This window comes from Dendrobates tinctorius, unplaced genomic scaffold, assembly GCF_039654945.1.
Source record: "Dendrobates tinctorius isolate UK_male_01 unplaced genomic scaffold, ASM3965494v1 ptg000254l, whole genome shotgun sequence".
Taxonomy (NCBI): Eukaryota; Metazoa; Chordata; class Amphibia; order Anura; family Dendrobatidae; genus Dendrobates; species Dendrobates tinctorius.
Window position 1 is genome coordinate 9250556 of NW_027361921.1, and position 21951 is coordinate 9272506.

A 21951-nucleotide genomic window follows, 5' to 3' on the forward strand; every position below is an offset into this window, starting at 1 on the left:
TAATTATTTGAGGTTATTTAGCAACCTTGACATCATGTCTTTTGACACTTTGTCTTATAATCAATCAGAAGCTGATTCCATCATTGGATAGGTCAATATACCAGGTCAGTTTCTTCATACACCTACTGACCAACTTCGCTCTCGCGACTATGAAAGAATGTGCAAAAAGACTGCATTTCAACTCCATTACGCTACTCTAGCAGAATATCATAAAGTTAAAAGGATACCTAGGGGCCTTAGAGTTTCTCTTAGGCCTACTCTATTTTCAGATAAGGTTGATTTTTGTAATAAATTTGAAGCAATTTTAAATAAATGCTCTATGGATTTGATTCTACTTACTGTAGAATTTCTACAGGTAGAGTTATCAACGATTGATACAGAGATCAATAATGCTGAACAGCAATTAAGTGGGATACTTCCCCAGGAAGAATTCAATAAAATTAAATCACAGGTTGAAAAATTCAATACAGAATTTCAAACTCAACTTCAAAAACGTAAAAGAATTAAGTTCCTGAGAGATGCTGATGATTATCAACAGAAAAATGTCTATTTTTAGAGAAACCGTAATACTTCCAGAGAACGGAGAACGACAAGACGGTGGGATTCTTCTTTTTCCAATAACTCTGATAGTGATTCTTCTAAAGGTGCTTTTCGTGCATTTCCTCAAAGGCAGGGATGAGGACAGAGAAACTGGAACAACAGAGGAGGGCTGCTTTAGGCTGGAGTTTATTTATGGATCCAATCACTTTGTGTTGGCCCCCCCCTTTTTTATAGCTCATTATATGTATGTGTATGTATGTATGTATGTATGTATGTATGTATGTATGTATGTATATATATATATATATATACACACATACAATATTTTTCCTTTTTTCAACAGAGCATTTCAATTGTTATTCAACGGATGGAATCTTATCTTATTTGTGACATTTCAACTTGCTGCTGATGTCCATTTATATGTTTCTTTCTTATTTTTTCATTATGATATGTCAGCCACGGATTTAATGGTTATTTGATGTACTCTGTCTTATTCCCAGTAGGAATTTCTAATTTGATATTATTGTTATGTCTCATTTAGATAAAACCCTTGATAAAGGCCTGCTAGGTCGAAAGTTTGGGACTCTGTGTGACTGACTGCTCTAAGAAACTTGCAAAATTAATAATACTCTCTTGAGCCTCAGGTTTAATTATATTGTTATCAAATTATGAAAGTAGACTACTAGCATGGTAGTTCCAGTGCCCATTGTGGAGACATAGCCATAGTATCTCCAAAAATTAGCACAAGGGGCTGTATCATAGTTGATGAAGGAAGCAAGACAGGTCTGAAGGGCCAAACAATTATGACGAAGCTAGGACTACTAGCATAGAGGTGGCAGTGCCCAGGCATAGCCATAGCGTCTCCAAAAATTAGCCCAAGGGGCTGTATCATAGTTGATGAAGGAAGACAGGTCTGAAGAGCCAAACAATTATGATGAAGCTAGGGCTACTAGCATAGAGGTGGCAGTGCCCAGTGTCCAGGCATAGCCATAGTGTCTCCAAAACTTAGCCCAAGGGGCATGATACCATGGTTGATGAAGGAAGAAGGGTCTCACTCTCATCACAATTACTTCCGATGGGAAATATTAATTAACGTAACATTGTTTTTAGCTTATTGACCATGAGGTACATGTGTCAGAAGCAGGTTTTGAAAACGTGTAAGAAGAAGAAAAGGGGCTTGTATGGGAAAGGATGGATGTGATCACCAATTTAAAGAAAAAAAAAACAAAAACGTGTTGGGTGACTTTAGGTTTGGATACAGTCATCTGGAGGGCTTAAATACTGTTGTGAAATCCAGTCCTTGTTAAATTTTATCAGAGTCAGCCTGTCTGCATTCTCTGTAGTCAACCGTGTGCGTGTATCTGTGATGATTGCCCCAGTGGCACTGAAAACACGCTCTGACATCACACTAGCAGCAGGGCAGGGCAGGCCAGCACCTCCAAGGCATAGAAGGAGAGGTTGGGCCAACTATGCAGCTTGGGTACCCAGTAATTAAACAGTACAGAAGCTTCAGGAAAGATGCAGGTATGGTCACTTAGATAGTCGTTGACCATCTTGTTCAACTTCTCCCTCCTTGACATTGCTACTGTTCCAGCTAGTCCTTGGTGATGAGCCGGTTTATTGAAGATGGCCCAGTTTGTGGCTACTTTACTACCACCTCTTTTGGACCTGCTTGGCGTATCTCTCCCCATTAATGCATGCTGTTGCACAGAGCTGGTATCTCTGCTAGCAGTGGTGTCTGAGGGTGCTGTTGCCATCAAATGATCGACAACGGCCTTCTTGAAGAATTCCATTGTAAAACCCCTTGGTGATTGCAACAGTAGCGAAGGAAATTTGTCCTTGTACCGTGGGTCTAGAAAGGTGGCCAACCAGTATAGGTTGCTATTGAAAATGTGGATTACACGAGGGTCTTGGCACAGTCAGATATGAAGTGTGCCATGTGTGCCAAGCTGCAAAGAGGCAAATGTTCTGTGACCCCTGAAGGAGGAACAATACCCATCCTCTCCTCACACTGACTACTCTCATCCTCCTCTTCAGCCCACCCATGCTGGACAGACATGAAGCTGGGGTTGGGATTCCCCTCTGTGGCATGAGGTGTCCCCTCGGTACCACTGAAAAAGAAGTCCTCTCCCTCCTCATTTTCATCATCATCTTCATCCCCCAATGTTACCTGATGATATTGGCTGGGCTGGGTAGGATCACCCATTGTGAAATCTTGCTCCATACCCAGCTGCTGGGCACACAAAAATTCCATTTTTTGATTTTGCAGCGATTTTTTTCAGCAGACATAGCATAGGGATGGTTATGCTGATAATTCCCTGATCACCGCTCACAAGCTTGGTGCAGTATTCAAAGTTATCAAGCACCTCACAAATATCAGCCATCCACACCCACTCGACAGTTGTTAGGTGTCTTGTTTGAGTCTCAGTGTGACGGGCATGTTTAAGATGGTATTCAGAAAGTGCCCTCTGCTGCTCACTTACCCTTGCCAACATATATGTTGAGTTCCACCGTGTTGACAGGTCGCAAATGAGTCTGTGGTTTGGCAAATGAAATTGCTTTTAAAGCGCTGCAAGACCGGCAACAGCGGTTGAGGAGTGGCGGAAATGTGCGCAAATACGGCGCACCTTCTCAAGTAGGTACGGTAAGTCAAGGTATGTTTTTAAATTTCTGCACTACTAGGTTCAGCACGTGAGCCATGCATGGCACGTGTACCAGCTTCCCGAGCTTAAAAGCCGCCACCAGGTTATGCCCATTGTCGCAGACAACCAGACCAGGTTGGAGTTGCAGTGGGGAGAGCCCACAGATGGGTCTGTTTTATTCCTCGCCACAGTTCTGCTGCAGTGTGTGGTGTTTTACCTAAGCAGACTAGCTTCAGCAGAGCATTTTGCCACTTTGCCGACGCGCTGCTGCACAGATCCGAACTTGGGAGTGATGTGGAGGGTAATTCAGCGTAGGATGACGAGGCGGAGGAGGAAAAGGGGAGACTGGACGTATATGATGAGGCGGAATCCCTGATTGAGGTTGGGCCCGCTATTTGTGGCGTGGGTAGGATATGTGTTGATGGTCCAGTTTGACACTTTGTCCCACCCTCCACCAGGTTGAGCCAGTGTGCCGTGACAGATATGTATCGTCCCTGGCCACAAGTACTTGTCCACGTGTCTGTTGTAAGATGGACCTTCCCGGTTACGGCGTTGGTGAGAGCACGCGTTAGATTAAGACGTGCTGGTGTAACGCGGGGACGGCACACCGTGAAAAATAGTGCCGGCTGGGAACCGAGTATCGTGAGGCAACCAAAGCCAAAAGATCACGTAAAGACTGTGTCCCCACAAGCCTAAACGGCAACATGTCCACGGCTAGCAACTTGGCAATGTGCGCGTTCAGTATTTATGCTTGTGGGTGCATGGCTTGGTATTTACGAGTTCTTTCATACATCTGGGGCATGGACAATTGGGCGCTTTCCTGGGACAAACAAGTGGATGAGCTTGTTGTGGCCTGTGTCTGTGCAACCGCAGCTTTTGAGCAAGAGGTATGATGATCACCTGCTTCCTGCCCAGCAGATTGAAAAGGACGTATCACAGGCGACATGGCAGTAGTTTGACCCACAGTTGCATGCACTGATTTGGTACCCTGTTGTTCAGCCCAGCGACTAGGGTGCTTGGCTGCCATGTGTTTCTGCATACTGGTGGTGCTTTGGTTGCCTTTGCCCTGGCCTCTGCTCAGCTTCCTATGGCAGATGCTACAGATGACATTTGACGGCAACGCACCCTTGCCTTGACTTGGGGCACAGAGGGATTGCTCTTGACAACAGTTGACACACTTAGAACTCTGCTCAAACCAGTAGCCCTTGGTGCTACGTATCCACCTTCATCCTCTGTGCTGCTGTGCTGGCTATGCGTGCCACCGGTCCAAGTCGGATCGGTGGTGTCATCATCGATCACCTCGTCGCCCATGTCATCCTCCTACCGTGTTGATATTGGCGACTGGCCAGATGGCAACTGTGTGTCATCACCATCAGCCTCCACCTCTTCACCCGGTATATCATGTGTATGAAAATGGCTTTCTTCTGGTCGTGGGGTTTCAAATATTTGACCATCATCAACAGACGATACCCCCTCACGCTAATCTTCAATGTCGTGCGGTGAGAGGCCAGAGGCAACAAAAGAAAATGGACCAAACAGAACCTCGGAGTAAACAAGGTTGGGGTCAAATGTTTCCTGTGACTACTGACCGGGTGATGAACTAGGAACAGGTTGAGAATAGGATGACCCAGCGTTATCTGTATGGACAGTAGACTGTTTTGTCATGGACGATTGGGTGCTGCTAGAACATTTCCTTGAGGCCTTATCAGCCATCCAAGACAGTATCTGCTCTTGTTCTTCTGGCTTCCAGGCCCATTTATGTTCCAGACTGGGAAATTTCACCAGGAAATTAGATGCATCAACCTTCTTCAATCTCCCAGACTCTGTGCCTTGTTGGGCACCAACGATCCCACGTCCACGTCCCTTTCCCTTCACAATAGCCTTTTTAGGAATTTTGGATTTTTCTGCCATAGTTGCAGATGTTCAGATGCAGATATTGGTGAACAAGGAGCAGTTAGTGCTTTGTGGAAGGTAGCACTACAGCCTAGTTCTGCTTTGTGTTTTACAAACAGCACCGCAGCAGCAGAAAAAAATTGCCCTGAGGTTTAAGGTGAGATTACGCACCCCAGTAACCACATAAGACAGGGGTGCTGCCACAAAAAAATTGCCCTAAGGTTTAAGGTGAGATTACGCACTCCAGTCACCGCACAAGACAGCGGTGCTGCCACTAAGAAATTGCCCTGAGGTTTAAGGCGAGATTACGCACCCCAGTCACCACACAAGACAGTGGTGCTGCCACTAGAAAATTGCACTGAGGTTTAAGGCAAGATTATGCACCCCAGTAACCACACAAGACAGCGGTGCTGCCACAAAAAAACTGCCCTGAGGTTTAACCCCTTTCCGCCATCAGACGTACTATCCCGTCCATGTGCTCTGGGACTTAATTCCCAGGGACGGGATAGTACGTCATAGCGAACAGCGGCGCTCACGTGGTGAGCGCCGCTGATCGCAGCCAGGTGTCAGCTGATTATCACAGCTGACACCCGGCACAATGTGTCAGGGGCGGTCACGGACTGCCCCCGACACGTTAACCCCACGATCGCGGTGTACCGTGGGTTAAAGGAAAGCATCGGCAGGGAGAGGGCTCCCTCCGTGCTTCCCTGAGCCCCCCACGGCAGCACAATGTGAAGCGCTAACGTGGTAAGCGCCGCTGATCGCGGCCGGGTGTCAGCTGATTATCACAGCTGACACCCGGTACAATGTGTCAGGGGCGGTCACGGACCGCCCCAGACACGTTAATCCCACGATCGCGGTGTACCGTGGGTTAAAGGGAAGCATCGGCAGGGAGGGGGCTCCCTCCGCGCTTCCCTGAGCCCCCCACGGCAGCGCAATGTGCAGCGCTGCTGCGGGGGGCTCTTTCCCTACAGGCCCCCGGATCCAAGATAGCGACGGGGGCCTGTAGGGAGCCGACTTTCTCACTGCCTACAAAGCGCAGGCATGAGGAAGTCTGCAGCAGTGCCTGTGACAGATTGCTGATCTGTCACAGGACAGTGATGTCCCACCTGCGACAACGTAATAAAGTTAAAAAAAAAAAAAAAAGTGTAAAAATTATTTAAAAAAAAAAAAAAAAAAAATCGCTAAATAAATTAGTAAAAAAAAAAAAAAAACAATTCCCCAATAAATTCATTTTTTGAAAAAAAAAATAAATAAAAGTACACATATTTGGTATCGCCACGTCCATAACGACCCGCCCTATAAAACTGTCCCATTAGTTAACCTCTTTAGCGAACCCCTTAAAAAATAAAAAACGAAGCAAAAAATAATGATTTATCATACCACCGAACAAAAAGTGCAATAACGCGCGATCAAAAAGACGCATATAAATATCCATGGTACCGCTGAAAACGTCAGCTTGTCCTGCAAAAAATGAGCCGCCATACAGCGTCATCCGCAAAAAAAATAAAAAGTTATAGCTCGCAGAATAAAGCGATGCAAAAATAATTATTTTTTATATAAAATAGTTTTCATTGCATAACACTGCCAAAACATAAAAAAAAGACCTAAATGAGGTATCGCTGTAACCATACTGACCCGAAGAATAAAACCGCTTTATCAATTTTACCGCACGCGGAACGGTGTAAACGCACCCCCCCCCCCCCAAAAGAAATTCATGAAACGCTGGTTTTTCTTCATTCTGCGTCCCAAAAATCGGAATAAAAAGCGATCAAAAAATGTTACGTGCCCGAAAATGGTACCAATAAAAACGTCAACTCGTCCCGCAAAGAATAAGACCTCACATGACTCGGTGGGTCAAAATACGGAAAAATTATAGTTCTCAATATGTGGTGATGCAAAAACTATTTTTACAATAAAAAGCGTCTTTTAGCGTGTGACAGCTGCCAAACATAAAAACCGCCATAAATAGTAAATCAAACCCCCCGTTATCAACCCCCTAGTTAGGGAAGAATAATAAAATTAAAAAAATGTATTTATTTCCATGAGGGTTAGGGCTAGGGCTGAAATTAGGGTTAGGGGTGTGTTGTGGTTAGGGTTGTAGTTATAATTGGGGGGTTTCCACTGTTTGGGCACATCAGGTGCTCTCCAAATGCAACATGGCGTCTGATCTCAATTCCGGCCAATTCTGCGTTGAAAAAGTCAAATGGTGCTCCTTCCCTTCCAAGCTCTGCCATGCGCCCAAACAGTGTTTTACCCCCACATATAGGGTATCAGCATACTCACGACAAATTGCAAAACAACTTTTGGGGTCAAATTTCTCCTGTTACCCTAAGGAAAATAAAAAATTGGGGGCAAAAATATCATTTTTGTGGAAAAAAAAGATTTTTTTTATTTTCACGCCCAGGCGTTATAAACTTCTGTGAAGCACTTGGGGGTTCAAAGTGCTCACCACACATCTAGATAAGTTCCGTTGGGGGTCTAGTTTCCAAAATGAGGTCACTTGCGGGGCGTTTCAATAGTTTAGGTACATCAGGGGCTCTCCAAACGCACATGACACCCGCAGACCAATCCATCAAAGTCTGCATTCGAAAACGTCACTACTTCCCTTCCGAGCCCCGACGTGTGCCCATACAGTAGTTTTCTCCCACATATGAGGTATCAGCGTACTCAAGACAAATTGGACAACAACTTTTGGGGTCCAATTTATCCTGTTACCCTTGAGAAAATAAAAAAATTGGAGACTAATTGATCATGTTTGTGGAAAAAATACGATTTTTTTATTTTCATGCCTGGCCATTATAAACTTCTGTGAAGCCCTGGGGGGTTTAAAGTGCTCACCACACATCTAGATAAGTTCCTTAGGGGGTCTAGTTTCCAAAATGGGGTCACTTGTGGGGGTTTCCACTGTTCAAGCACATCAGGGGCTCTCCAAATGCGACATGGCTTTTGGGGTCCAATTTCTCCTGTTACCCTTGGGAAAATAAAAAAAATGGGGACTAAAAGATGTTTGTTGAAAAAATACGATATTTTTATTTTCACGCCCAGTCGTTATAAGCACTGGGGGGTTCAAAGTGCTCACCACACATCTAGATAAGTTCCTTGGGGGGGTCTAGTTTCCAAAATGGTGTCATTTGTGGGGGGTTTCTACTGTTTTGGTACATCAGGGGCTTTCCAAACGCAACATGGTGTCCGATCTCAATTCCAGCCAAAAATGTCAAATGGCGCTGCTTCCCTTACGAGCTCTGCCATGCGCCCAAATCGTCATTTACACCCACATATGGGGTATCAGCATACTCAGGACAAATTGCACAATAACTTTTAGGGTCCTGTTACCCTTGGAAAAATAAGAATTGAGGGTGAAAAGATCATTTTTGTGGAAAAAATATGATTTTGTAATTGTACCGCTGTACGTTATAAACTTCTGTGAAGCCCTTGTGGGTTCAAAGTTCTCACCACATATCTAGATAAGTTCCTTGGGGGGTCTAGTTTCCAAAATGGGGTCACTTGTGGGGGGTTTCCACTGTTTAGGTACATCAGGGGCTCTCCAAACGCGACATGGCGCCCGATCTGAATTCCAGCCAATTTTGCATTGAAAAAGTCAAACGGCGCTCCTTCCCTTCTGAGGTCTGCCATGCGCCGAAACAGTGGTTCCCCCCACATATCAGGTATCGGCGTACTCAGGACAAATTGCACAATAACTTTTGCAGTCCAATTTCTCCTGTTACCCTTGGTAAAATAAAAAAAATTGAAGCTGAAGTATTTTTTTTCTGAAAAAAAGTTAAATGTTCATTTTTTTTCTAAATATTCAAAAAATTCCTGTGACGCACCTAAAGGGTTAATAAACTTCTTGAATGTGGTTTTCAGCACCTTAAGGGGTGCAGTTTTTAGAATGGTGTCACTTTTGGGTATTTTCTATCGTATAGACCCCTCAAAGTGGCTTCAAATGTGATGTGGTCTGTAAAAATAAAATGGTGTTGTAAAAATGAGAAATCGCTGGTCAACTTTTAACCCTTATAACTTCCTAACGAAAAAAAAAAATTTGGTTCCAAAATTGTGCTGATGTACAGTAAATATGTGGGAAATGTTATTTATTAAGTTTTTTGTGTGCCGTATCTCTGTGATTTAAGGGCATAAAAATTCAAAGTTGGAAAATTGTGAAATTTTCAAAATTTTTGCCAAATTTCCGTTTTTTCACAAATAAACGCAAGTTATATGAATGAAATTTTACCACTAACATGAAGTACAATATGTCACGAGAAAACAATGTCAGAATCACTGGGATCCATGGAAGCGTTTCAGAGTTATAACCTCATAAAGGGACAGTGGTCAGAATTGTAAAAATTGGCCCGGTCATGAACGTGCAAACCACCCTTGGGGCTTAAGGGGTTAAGGTGAGATTACCCACCCCAGTCACTACACAAGACAGCGGTGCTGCCACTGAAAAATTGCCCTGAGGTTTAAGGAGAGATTACGCACCCCAGTCACCACACAAGACAGCGGTGCTGCCACTAAAAAATTGCCCTGAGGTTTCAGGCAAGAATACGCAACCAAGACACCACACAAGACAGCGGTGCTGGCTGCGTGTCAGTTGTACAGTAGCGTGCGTGCGTAATAGTCGCTGCCTGTGAACACAGCACTGCAACAGCACAAAAAAACTGCCCTAAGGTTTAAGGCAAGAATACGCGCCCCAGACACCACACAAGACAGCGGTGCTGGCTGCGTGTCATTTGTACAGTAGCGTGCGTGCGTACTATTCGCTGCCTGTGAACACAGCACTGCGACAGCACAAAAAAACTGCCCTAAGGTTTAAGGCAAGAATACGCACCCCAGACACCACACAAGACAGCGGTGCTGGCTGCGTGTCAGTTGTACAGTAGCGTGCGTGCGTACTATTCGCTGCCTGTGAACACAGCACTGCGACAGCACAAAAAAACTGCCCTAAGGTTTAAGGCAAGAATACGCACCCCAGACACCACACAAAACAGCGGTGCTGGCTGCGTGTCAGTTGTACAGTAGCGTGCGTGCGTAATATTCGCTGCCTGTGAACACAGCACTGCAACAGCACAAGAAAACTGCCCTAAGGTTTAAGGCAAGAATACGCACCCCAGACACCACACAAGACAGCGGTGCTGGCTGCGTGTCAGTTGTACAGTAGCGTGCGTGCGTAATATTCGCTGCCTGTGAACACAGCACTGCAACAGCACAAAAAAACTGCCCTAAGGTTTAAGGCAAGAATACGCACCCCAGACACCACACAAGACAGCGGTGCTGGCTGCGTGTCAGTTGTACAGTAGCGTGCGTGCGTAATATTCGCTGCCTGTGAACACAGCACTGCAACAGCACAAAAAAACTGCCCTAAGGTTTAAGGCAAGAATAAGCACCCCAGACACCACACAAGACAGCGGTGCTGGCTGCGTGTCAGTTGTACAGTAGCGTGCGTGCGTAATATTCGCTGCCTGTGAACACAGCACTGCAACAGCACAAAAAAACTGCCCTAAGGTTTAAGGCAAGAATAAGCACCCCAGACACCACACAAGACAGCGGTGCTGGCTGCGTGTCAGTTGTACAGTAGCGTGCGTGCGTAATATTCGCTGCCTGTGAACACAGCACTGCAACAGCACAAAAAAACTGCCCTAAGGTTTAAGGCAAGAATACGCACCCCAGACACCACACAAGACAGCGGTGCTGGCTGCGTGTCAGTTGTACAGTAGCGTGCGTGCGTAATATTCGCTGCCTGTGAACACAGCACTGCAACAGCACAAAAAAATTGCCCTAAGGTTTAAGGCAAGAATACGCACCCCAGACACCACACAAGACAGCGGTGCTGGCTGCGTGTCAGTTGTACAGTAGCGTGCGTGCGTACTATTCGCAGCCTGTGAACACAGCACCGCAACAGCACAAGAAAACTGCCCTGCAGGGGTAAATGTGACCCCAGAAAAAGCTGGGAAAACGGTCACTACTCAGTCCCTGAGGACCCTCCCTGACCTTATACTTCAGCTCTGAAAAGAGCTTTTGGGCTTCACAGAGAATTTCTGGATGATTTGCGCCAACAAACACAATTCTCCCTAGCAGCGGCTCACACTCTCCCTACACTAGCTGTGTTCTGCATGCAATGTGCAGAAAATGGCGGCGGCAGGGCTTAGATAGAGCCAGGCTATGATGACTCATAGCCTATGACGCTGGGCGCCAGCCAATCCTAGTAATGCCGCCCACAACCAAGAACGGTGCGGCATTACTGTGATTGGCAACTGCTGGGCGGGAGAACCGAACAGTGCGAGGCGAGTAGTGAAATACTCGCTATGTACCGAGTACCGCGAATACCGCATTACTCGCCGAGTACCGAATACCCACGAATATGCTCGCTCATCCCTAGTTATTACGCTTTATTGTAATTTACTGTTGGATGTCACGGGGTCCTTCTCCGGTATCAAACAATCAACAGAGCAAAAGAAGAGTGAACAATTCCAAGACCATTATTTAGGCAAAAATAAGAAAGGTCAATATACAATCCACCACATACAGGATAAGATAGTTTAGAAGCTAAATGCAGTTCAATAACAGGATAAAAGTCCAATAATCCAGCAAAAAGAGGATAACATAGTCAATATACTCTCTTTCTCTCTGAGGTGCTGTGTTCACATCATTATCTCACATAGGATCTAATCTGTGTCTCACCTCCCTGATATTTTAAAAGTCCCCCTTCCTCATTCACAGGTCAGGGGGGTAGGTCCCAGGGGCTCATTGCTTCAACAAGCAAGGTCAACATGTCATTAGCATTTTAGCTAACAGCATTATTCACTGACCCTGTGGAAAGATAGCAGTACAGTACATTAGGGGGCTGATATCAGTTGGCAGCAACAGCCATTCATCAATCAGCAAATAAATCGTCCTACAAGAGAACATCATGAAAATCAATAAAATATTAATACAAATGAAATGATACACATACCTTATCCCACCATCACATTAAATACTTAATAAAAACAGTTTATGTGAATAGACAGGAAAGGAGAAGGAATATGTATTGTGAGGTAGCGCTGTCATTTAGTTAGGGGATCACTCGCTTGCAGCCACAAAACCAGATCCGGCACGGATTTTCCATCAAATCAATACAGTCCTTGCGGTTTATTCACCATCATAAACCATCACAGCAACAGACAGTTCACTTAACAGCATAGCGTCCATTATAGTGCTTCGCTCTGGTTATCAATGTCCAGTACGCAGGCTCTCTTAGCCTCACAATTATCTCACCCACGTCAGGGCTCCTCATGCGGCTTCAGCATCCCGCACACGTTTATCCCCTCCAGGGAACTCTCAGGCACACATCGCCATTGCTCACAGCGTCCACACGTGCTGTCAGGCAGGAAGCTCCAGCTCAGCGGGACCTTCCACACTGGACCAACCAGGTACCAGCATTCACCACATGTGACCTACCCTGGTCACATTATATGGTCTATAGCCACGCCCACCGGGTCACATGACTATGACCTCATCACAGGTCCATCACACACTCACATAGCCTTTTACTACAGGCATTTTCAGACCCACCCCTGGGTGGGTTTGTAGGTAACTAGAATCTGCCCATCTCTCTAGTTACCTGGAGACTTCTCCCTTAAGCCCCTGTTACACACTGCGATATCACTAGCAATATCGCTGTAAAGTCACCGATTTTGTGACGTTGCAGCGATATTGCTAGCGATATCCCTGCATGTGATACTTACCTCCGACCGGCTCCCCCGCTGGTTATCGCTGATTGCGCGAGAAGCTCCTGGATCATTTCTCGTTGGTCACTTCCTGCGGCGCTTCCTGCTGTGAGGACGAGTGACGCGTGGAGCCGGGTGGGAGGACGCAGGATCGCCGCGTCTGACAGGTAAGTAGCGATCCCAGTCCCCTGCGATGTCGCTGGTGAGATCTGCCTGAGTGGCAGCTCACTAGCGACCACCTAGCGATGCACCAGCGATCCTGACTGCGTCATATCGCTAGTCGGGATCGCTGGTGCATCGCTAGGTGTAACGGTACCCTTACACTTTGAAACAACACCTCAGCACTATCATTGCTGATCAATAAGCATACCTAAGTCTCCATCTCAAGGCCAACCACCTTGAGATACATAACCATCCTTCAGGATTCTGCCACTCATCCGTTCTCTTGGGACATCCACACAGCGCCCCCTAGTGGACACAGTGGTTACTACACCACATACCTCCCCAATCTGTTCAAACTTGTGGGGTTGAACACACAACATTACATCAGGCTCTCGAGACCGGGCACTCATTGCCCCTTGCCCCACAGGTCGAGAGAACAGTCTCCATCTATCATACGGCCTCATCTCTACGTAAGGCCTCCCCCGCCCCCAGCGGTCAGCATATCGGTCCTGATCTTTGACCCTCCAGTCACAGTCTGTCTGTGTCATCAGACACTGTCCAGTCACCACCTTCCACTCTCTGTTTGTTCCGTTCCCCGACCAGCTCCCCCGGTTGGTAAGGTCATCCGTCTTACTTGATTCTACTGTCTGGCCTGAGTCTGACAAACTCAGCGTCTCAAAGGAACTAATGTCTCTCAGCCTCGTACGGCCCATCGAACTGCCACTCACTGACATTCTTCGGCCACCTGCCCTGTCACTTCTTGGAGGAACCCTTCGGGTCCTTACATCTTGTTGGGTTGGAGGCGGCCGCCACCTGGTATCCCGTACTTCTTTATTAATTCGCTGGCTGTCCAGCCTCAACTGCTCAATTTCTTGCAGGTACCCCACTCGATACTCCACGAGCATTCGAAAGTCTCTCAGGCTTTCTACAGAGCCAACTACCATGCTGGATATCCTACCCACCTCACTGGATACCGGGTCTTCATCATCATCAGGAGGGATCCTCACCCTCACCACACCGGAGATATTTACAAGGTCCTGCATTACCTTCCCGGATCTTCCAATGATTCTCCCAATCAGAGCTTTGGGTACTGAAATCACCTCTTTCTGCAAACCCCGCCTATCAATAGCCTCCCTTGCTAACTCTAGGCATCGAGCAGCTTTCACATTACTCTGCCTGACCAACTGTTTGACGTGGAGACACTGCAAATGCATCTCTTTCGAGACAGCTACTCGGCTTGATGTATCTTCTCTGACTGATACTATCACCAACTGCCGAGTCTCAGGTGCCCAGTGCACCTTACACGCTTTGACCGCCTCTTTGAAAGCCTCATGCACACCTTCCTCAGCAAAGGCTTCTTTCATGTCTTCTGGAACATCAATCACCAACTTGAAGGTCGTGGCCTTGCTCTCTTCCTGGCCAGGAGGCTCTGGCTTTACCACGGACACTTCCCTCTCTACAGTTGACCCGACCAGGTGACTGTCTTCTTCAGTTCTTTGTTCACCAACTTCAGGAGATCTCATCTCTTCACTACCCTCTGCCAAGATGGGTACTGGCAGTTCCATCTTGTTTTCACTAGGACCCGGCCGCTCTACATCTCCGTCCAAGCTCTTCTCCCGCAGAAGACTTTTACTACTCCTCTGAGTTCTTCCATCTCTTCCCTAAGGGTCTTGTTCACATTGTGCCACATTGACAAGTGACCTCTGAGCTCCAAGACTTCTTTCTCAAGCCCTTCCACATCCTCTCAAGGTGTTGTTCACGCTGTGCCACGTTAACAGGTGACCTCTGAGCTTCAGGACTTCTTTCTCGAGCTCCTCCACTCTGTGCTCGGCCGTTTGTCTCATCACTCTTTCTCGTTCGAGATGTTCCTTCACTGTCTCTTTTATTAACTGTATCTCCTGCTCTTGTTCTCTTTTGACCAGCATGTGTTGCACCACTATTTCTTTAATTATATCGTCAAAGGGTACCTCTGGGTTAGTACCGTCAGTCGAGCCCCCGTTACCCTCTGACTGTGTTTCTACTTCTGTTATCTTCTCGATCAGGTTACCACCAGTCCTGTCACGAGTTTCAGTCAGCACAGCACTAGAGTCTGTCCTAGTGGTGGCTACTGGCAACAACACATCACAGTCACACCACACCGTACGGTGAACTCCCAAGGCACTCTCTATCCGTGTGTCAGCTCCGCTCTTTTTGTTTACCCCACCATTCTCATTCACACTGTGGTACCCTTCAGGTGACGACAGTTCAGTAAATTCGTCCAACGCCATTCTTTCTCCGGTCGTTCCTACGTCTGGCCTGTCCACATTAGGGGGTGTCAGCGTCTCAGTGTCTCCTAGCCCCACAGTAGAAACGTCTCTATCCTCCTGCCCCACATCATCAAATATGACAAAGTCCCGGCGCCTTTCAAAGGTATGCACTAAGTTTGGTGGCATACTACCACCTTGGCACTGCCCCTTTGTCATCTCAATCAGGACTCTGTCTATCTTATAATTCACAATGACCCCGTGGACGCAGCAAACTCTGACGTTTTTCTCGGTCAGAGATAAAACGAGCGGAGTTCCTGTCAGAGTCACCTGGCTCTTTGAGTCCAGCTTACCAGGGACTCCTTCCTGGTACAGCATCACGGTACACACCTGCGGCCCATCGTTACTATCCGGAAAGGATATCCCACATTCTGACCAAGACATACACACACACTGCGGTACTCCAGACATACCCACTGAGTAACCCAGTGCTGTCATTTCTTCAAACTCGGCCCCTTTCTGGACCACCACCCCACTTTGGGTTGCCGTCCCCTCCCGGGACTCCACCCCCTTACGGGATCTCCCCATGTCCGTTATACAGGTCTTCTCAGACCACAGTTCACACAACACCGTTTATGTCTTAACGATACCACACAAGTCCCTGTTGGCACCACCACAGCTCCTGCTGTCACCGATCACCGACACCACACCAGTTCCTTCTGGTGCTGCCACAGCTCCTGCTGCGCCGTCTTCGTGGACCCGCCAATCCACCGGAAGCCGCTTGTCCCTTTCGTAACCCCGCCGAATTACCGGAAGTCGTTTGTCCCCTTCGTGACTCTCACTGAGCCACCGCAGGCTGAGTTGAGAAAAGAAGAAAAAAAACACACCACAAAAAAACCTCACGTGTCCTGTCTGTGTGCTATTCAGGACGTACCGTCTCCGCCTGAGACCGTCCAACACACAGGGCACACCGGGTGCTATTCAGGGGGCCGACCCTCCTCCCAGGGTCTCCCAACACACCGGTCTCACCAGGTCCAGGGGTTTAGCGGGTGCTCTTCAGGACATCCGTCTCCACCTGAGACTGCCCAACACTCATGCCTCACCAGGTCCAAGGTCATACCACGTGCTCCAGGGATCCGATTCTTATCCCAGAACCTCCCAACACTGACCCTCCAGGACCTTGCTCACTGAACCCTCCAGGTACACAGTCTTTATCACTGACCCAGGTCAGTACCACACGAACACCTGTCCATTACCTGTGTCAGCCACACAGGTCCTCGGATACCTCTTCTCCACAGAGGCAACCTATAGCAAACCACAGTCTCTTTCTCACTGAACCGGTCAGTACAATACGGCTTTCACGACCGTCACCTGCTGGCCGCACAGGTTCTCGGACCCCTCTACCACAGAGGTATCCTGTAAGTCTTTTCTCCTGGGGAAACGGCCGCACTGGGCTCACCGATCCGGACAGTGTCTTACTCACTAGACCGCCCCACGGTTCCAGAACCACAGCCGGGCAGTGGCTTCCCCAACAGTCAGCCTTCCTGGCTCAGTGTTGCCAGCACTGCAACATATGCCTTTGGAAACCGTTGCCCTTAGCAACCGAAACTTTGCAGTCCTCTTCCGTTGCTCCCAGCAACAAGGCTACAACAATGCCCATAGCTTTCTCCACCAAATGTGAGGTAGCGCTGTCATTTAGGTAGGGGATCACTCGCTTGCAGCCACAAAACCATATCCGGCACAGATTTTCCATCACATCAATACAGTCCTTGCGGTTTATTCACCATCATAAACCATCACAGCAACAGACAGTTCACTTAACAGCATAGCGTCCATTACAGTGCTTCACTCTGGTTATCAATGTCCAGTACGCAGGCTCTCTTAGCCTCACAATTATCTCACCCACGTCAGGGCTCCTAATGAGGCTTCAGCATCCCGCACACGTATATCTCCTCCAGGGAACTCTCAGGCACACATCGCCATTGCTCACAGCGTCCACACGTGCTGTCAGGCAGGAAGCTCCAGCTCAGCGGGACCTTCCACACTGGACCAACCATGTCCCAGCATTCACCACATGTGACCTACCCTGGCCACATTATATGGTCTATAGCCACGCCCACAGGGTCACATGACTATGACCTCATCACAGGTCCTTCACACACTCACACAGCCTTTTACTACAGGCGTTTTCAGACCCACCCCTGGGTGGGTTTGTAGGTAACCAGAACCCGCCCATCTCTCTAGTTACCTGGAGACTTCTCCCTTACACTTTGAAACAACACCTCAGCACTATCATTGCTGATCAATACACATACCTAAGTCTCCATCTCAAGGCCACCCACCTTGAGATACATAACCATCCTTCAGGATTCTGCCACTCATCCGTTATCTTGGGACATCCACACAGCGCCGCCTAGTGGACACAGTGGTTACAACACCACAGTATTTACAGACATGTTAATAATCAGCTGCAAGCTTTAAGTCTTTCGGTTATAAGGATGGCCAGTATCAGCAGAAACATTTTACAGAATGACCTACCTCAACATACTCAATATGTAGTAACTGTTCGCCCATTGTTAGATTTTTTTTGTGTGAAAAAGTATACAAAAAACCATTATTTAATAACAAGTTAATAAAAAAAATTATCTAAAACTATATAACAAAAATATATTTAAAGCCTTACCGCAAATTGTTCATTTCTGTGACATTCCTGTGATTCATGCTGAGTTTTCCTTTGGAATTCTTTAACTTTCAATTGGGCATTTCTCTGTAGTTCCACTATGTCAACATTTCTCTGTAGATCCAGAACATCTGGTTGTTCATTTCTCTGAGGCTCAAAATTGTCAAGTTGTGCACCTCTATGTACTTCTACAGAATGAGCGGCTTGCTGTTGTAGTAGCATATACAGTTCATGTTGTCGCATAAGATGCTGGTGAGAGAACAGCTGAAGCTGGTGAGCGTGCTGGAATGAAGTAGGTGCCGAGGAATACAATGAAGGCCAGAGGGGAGAAGTCCGATCAAGCATTTCTGCTGAGTAGCACCAAAAAAAAAAACCCCAACAAAACAACACAATATTACTACACTTTATTTTGTGCCAAACAATTTGAGCCAAACATAAGTAATTTATATTTTTAGAAAATTTGAATGAGCCCTATTAATCACGTATGGTAGTTTTTAGATGTTTGCATACGTGAACATCAGCATGGAGCCTGTAACTTGACAGGTCACTTTTCTGTGGCATGCTTTCATGGTCGACAGCTCACGTAGGCGCAGTCATTTCCAGGGGTGCCTCATGTGCAGTAATGATCTGATGATGTTGCGAGAGCTGACTATCCATCTGCGCATGTGCCGACCCCCGGGAATGACAGTCTGTGAAATGTGGCCGGGGAGCAGGTCACAGAAAGGTCACCTGTCAATCACAGGTAGGAGTCAGGTGCCTGGAGGACAAAGAGGCCAAAGACCTTTAAAGGGAATCGGTCACCCTTTTTTGACTATTTGCTGCCAGCACCGACATCAGGGGCTTATCTACAGCATTCTGTAATGCTGTAGATAAGCCTCCGATGTAACCTGAAAGATAAGAAAAACAAGTTAGATTATACTCACCCGGGGGGGGGGGGCGGTCCGGTGCAATGGGTGTCGCGGTCCGATGCCTCCCATCTTCATACGATGCTGTCCTCTTCTTTTCTTCCTGCTGTGGCTCCGGCGCACTGCTCTGCCCTGTTGAGGGCAAAGTCCTGCAATGCGCAGGCGCCGAGAGAGGTCAGAGAGGTCCGGCGCCTGCGCACTGTAGTATTCTGCTCTGACCTCAACAGGGCAGAGCAGTGCGCCTGCCCCGGAGCCACGACAGGAAGGAAAGAAGAGGACGGCATCATATGAAAATGGGAGGCGCCGGACCGCGACACCCATCGGACCAGACGCCGGGGTGAGTATAATCTAATTCCTTTTTCTTATCTTTCAGGTTACATCAGGGGCTTATCTACAGCATTACAAAATGCTGTAGATAAGCCCCTGATGTTGGTGCGGCAGCAAATAGTCCAAAAAAAGGGTGACAGATTCCCTTTAAGGGCAGGCCAAAAATCTGCAATTGTGAGCTCATTTGCATAAGAAATCACAAATGGATGACAAGACAACAGAGATACAGACTTGTAATATAAAAAGTATGGAAGTTATCATTGCAGGTAGTTTACAATCATGTTATTTTGGGGTCTGAAAACCTGCTTATCGATTTCCTTTAAAGCACAATCACTGCAACATTTGCATGGGTTTTAGTACCTTTAAATTCTCCTATATGAAGACACAGTCATCATAGGAATGGATTGTAAAACAAATTGGAATCCTACCAGACATCTTGTCATCTGGTCTTCATCCTCATGTTCCCGGATATTTAGATGTTTATTGATTTATGTGGAAGAACTACAATAATGAGGACTTGTTACCAAGTCAAAAATAACCAGTGCAGAATCATAATGGCAGGTCAGTTTTAGCATTTTGTGAACCTAGTAAAAAAAAGTCAAAACAAAAAACAAGTGTGGTATTGCACTTTTTTTTTGCAATTTCACCGCACTTGGAATTTTTACACTGACACTATATACAGAGCTCCTGTGTATAATGTCACCGGTGATCATTGTATTGACTGTACACTGACACTATATACAGAGCGCCTGTGTATAATGTCACTGGTGGTCACTGTATTACCTGTACACTGACACTATATACAGAGGTACTGAGAATAATGTCACTGGTGGTAATAACAGTATTGTTATTATTGTGGTTTGTATTCATGATCAGTATTGTAGTATTCGGTCACTATGTGGTGGTAATTTGTGGTCTGGTCACGGTGTGGCAGTATTTCTCCTTGTATGTGGTATTATTTGGTCCCTATATGCTGGTAATGTTTCATATTATTCGGTCACTATGTGGTGGTAATATGTGGTCTGGTCATGGTGTGGTTGTATTTGTCCTTTGTATGTGGTATTATTCGGTCACTATGCGGCCTGGTATTTCTTCCTGTTTGTAGTGGTATTGGTCTTGGTATAGGGGATTGTGTTGTGTATGGTGGCCATTTGTTCTCTCTGATATCAATTAGGAGAAGATTCTTTATTTCCATTAGAGATTAAATACTTTGTACACAGCGGCAGAGATGCACTTACAGGGGTTTTCCTGTGGAAAAAAGTAATCACCTAGCCACAGGATAAGTGATAACTTATTAATTGGTGGGGTTCTGACTACTTGGACCCATACAGTAAAATGTAAAACTTTTTTTTCCCCATTAGACTGGTAGTGGCATGTCCGAATTGACCACTGATCCATTCATTCCCTCAGTGGCGGCAGATTTTTTTTTAGAAGCCCAAAGAGAACGAATGGAGCTGCAGTCAGATGTCCCACCTGCCACTCCATTTAAAATGGGGATGGTCCTATCAACGATAAAACTTCCTCATTCTTCCGATCGGTGCAGTTTCTAATGGTCGGACCCAAGACATCACCTAACCCATGGAGCCCATGGATCGGTGATAACTTGCTTTAACCAAAGAACCCCATTAATGTAAACTACCGTAATTATACATCCCAGTTATGGGGGCGCACAGTAGATATGCAGGAGCCCCCTGTGTTTTACAGCTGATGCGCCACTATAATGAGGATAACGACAGATATTTGCATATAGCTGTAGGGTGGCCCCTAGATTCCATTCGCCTGGTGGGTCCCAGACACCTCAGTCCGACCCTGGGTGTAATAATAAAAATATTAGCAAATACTTGCAGTTAGAAATGTAGTATAAGTTCTTCTGATTTCCTATGTCTCTTTCCTCATGTGGAGGCATTGCAGGACCCTTAGGTATCTATGGCATGTTCGTTTCAGGGAACATTATAAATCTATCATGTCAAACAAGGGTGTACCACGATTGATTCACCATGTCAGAGATATGTATGCAGGGGACCCGAACGTTTTAGTATTTGCGGGCTTGGAGAAAGTGGAGCTGCCCCCACAGGGGGAGACCTACACAAACTTCTACTAAGACGTGAAGCTCGGTGGATTATGCAGACTAATGCAATGGGCCCCAAGGGATTTAACGACAGGGTGGATATGTCTATTTTCTTATAGTACTTTTCCCTAATAATATTTATATATCACTTATTTCTTGTAGTTTCCTAGTAATGTTTCGCCAGTATAGATGGTAGATAATACTATAATCATATGAACATTAATTATTGAGAAGATCTCATATACTGGGACATGCATCCACAAATAAAAAATAATATACATGATACATCACTGAATATGTGGATATGTTTGTAGGCATCTCATGCCTGTTCCTTTATTTTTATGGTCATTTTCAGAGTGCATAATTTTTTGCATAATAAGGTTGCATGTTATTAATGTTCTGTTTAATATGTCATCTGATTGTCTATGTAGTGTGCAAGGCAGATACATGTTTAGAACAAAAAAGTTTGGTATATATACTCATTAATATAGAGTCTGACGAACCAGATTATGATAAAAAAGACATTATTATAATTATCATGGCGATATTTAGATTGCACATTTTTTGTATATAATCAGTCTGTATGTTATTAATGGGTAGTTCAACATTCCATTTTGCTTATTTATTCAGCGTGCAAGACAGGCATATATTTGCAGCAAAATAGTTTTGTGGATAAATATGTATTTACATATTATAATGAACTAGATTATAGTGTAATAGGATTTTTCCTCATACCCTCCTTTTCCTCATTTCCTCCTTTTCCTCTTTTTTGTGGATAAATATGT

The 21951-nt window shown here is 46.0% G+C and overlaps 1 protein-coding gene across 8 annotated transcripts in view; it reads right to left on the reverse strand.

Moving 5' to 3' along the window:
* Window positions 1-21951, reverse strand: part of TNRC18 (trinucleotide repeat containing 18) — a 753175-nt gene that overhangs the window by 483359 nt on the left and 247865 nt on the right. For 7 of the 8 annotated variants that reach the window (XM_073558135.1, XM_073558139.1, XM_073558141.1 and 4 more), the window contains one exon: window positions 17870-18216. In XM_073558135.1, the coding sequence (XP_073414236.1) occupies window positions 17870-18216 (347 nt within the window). The remainder of the gene's footprint in view (window positions 1-17869; window positions 18217-21951) is intronic. The other variant, XM_073558137.1, reaches the window with a different exon arrangement.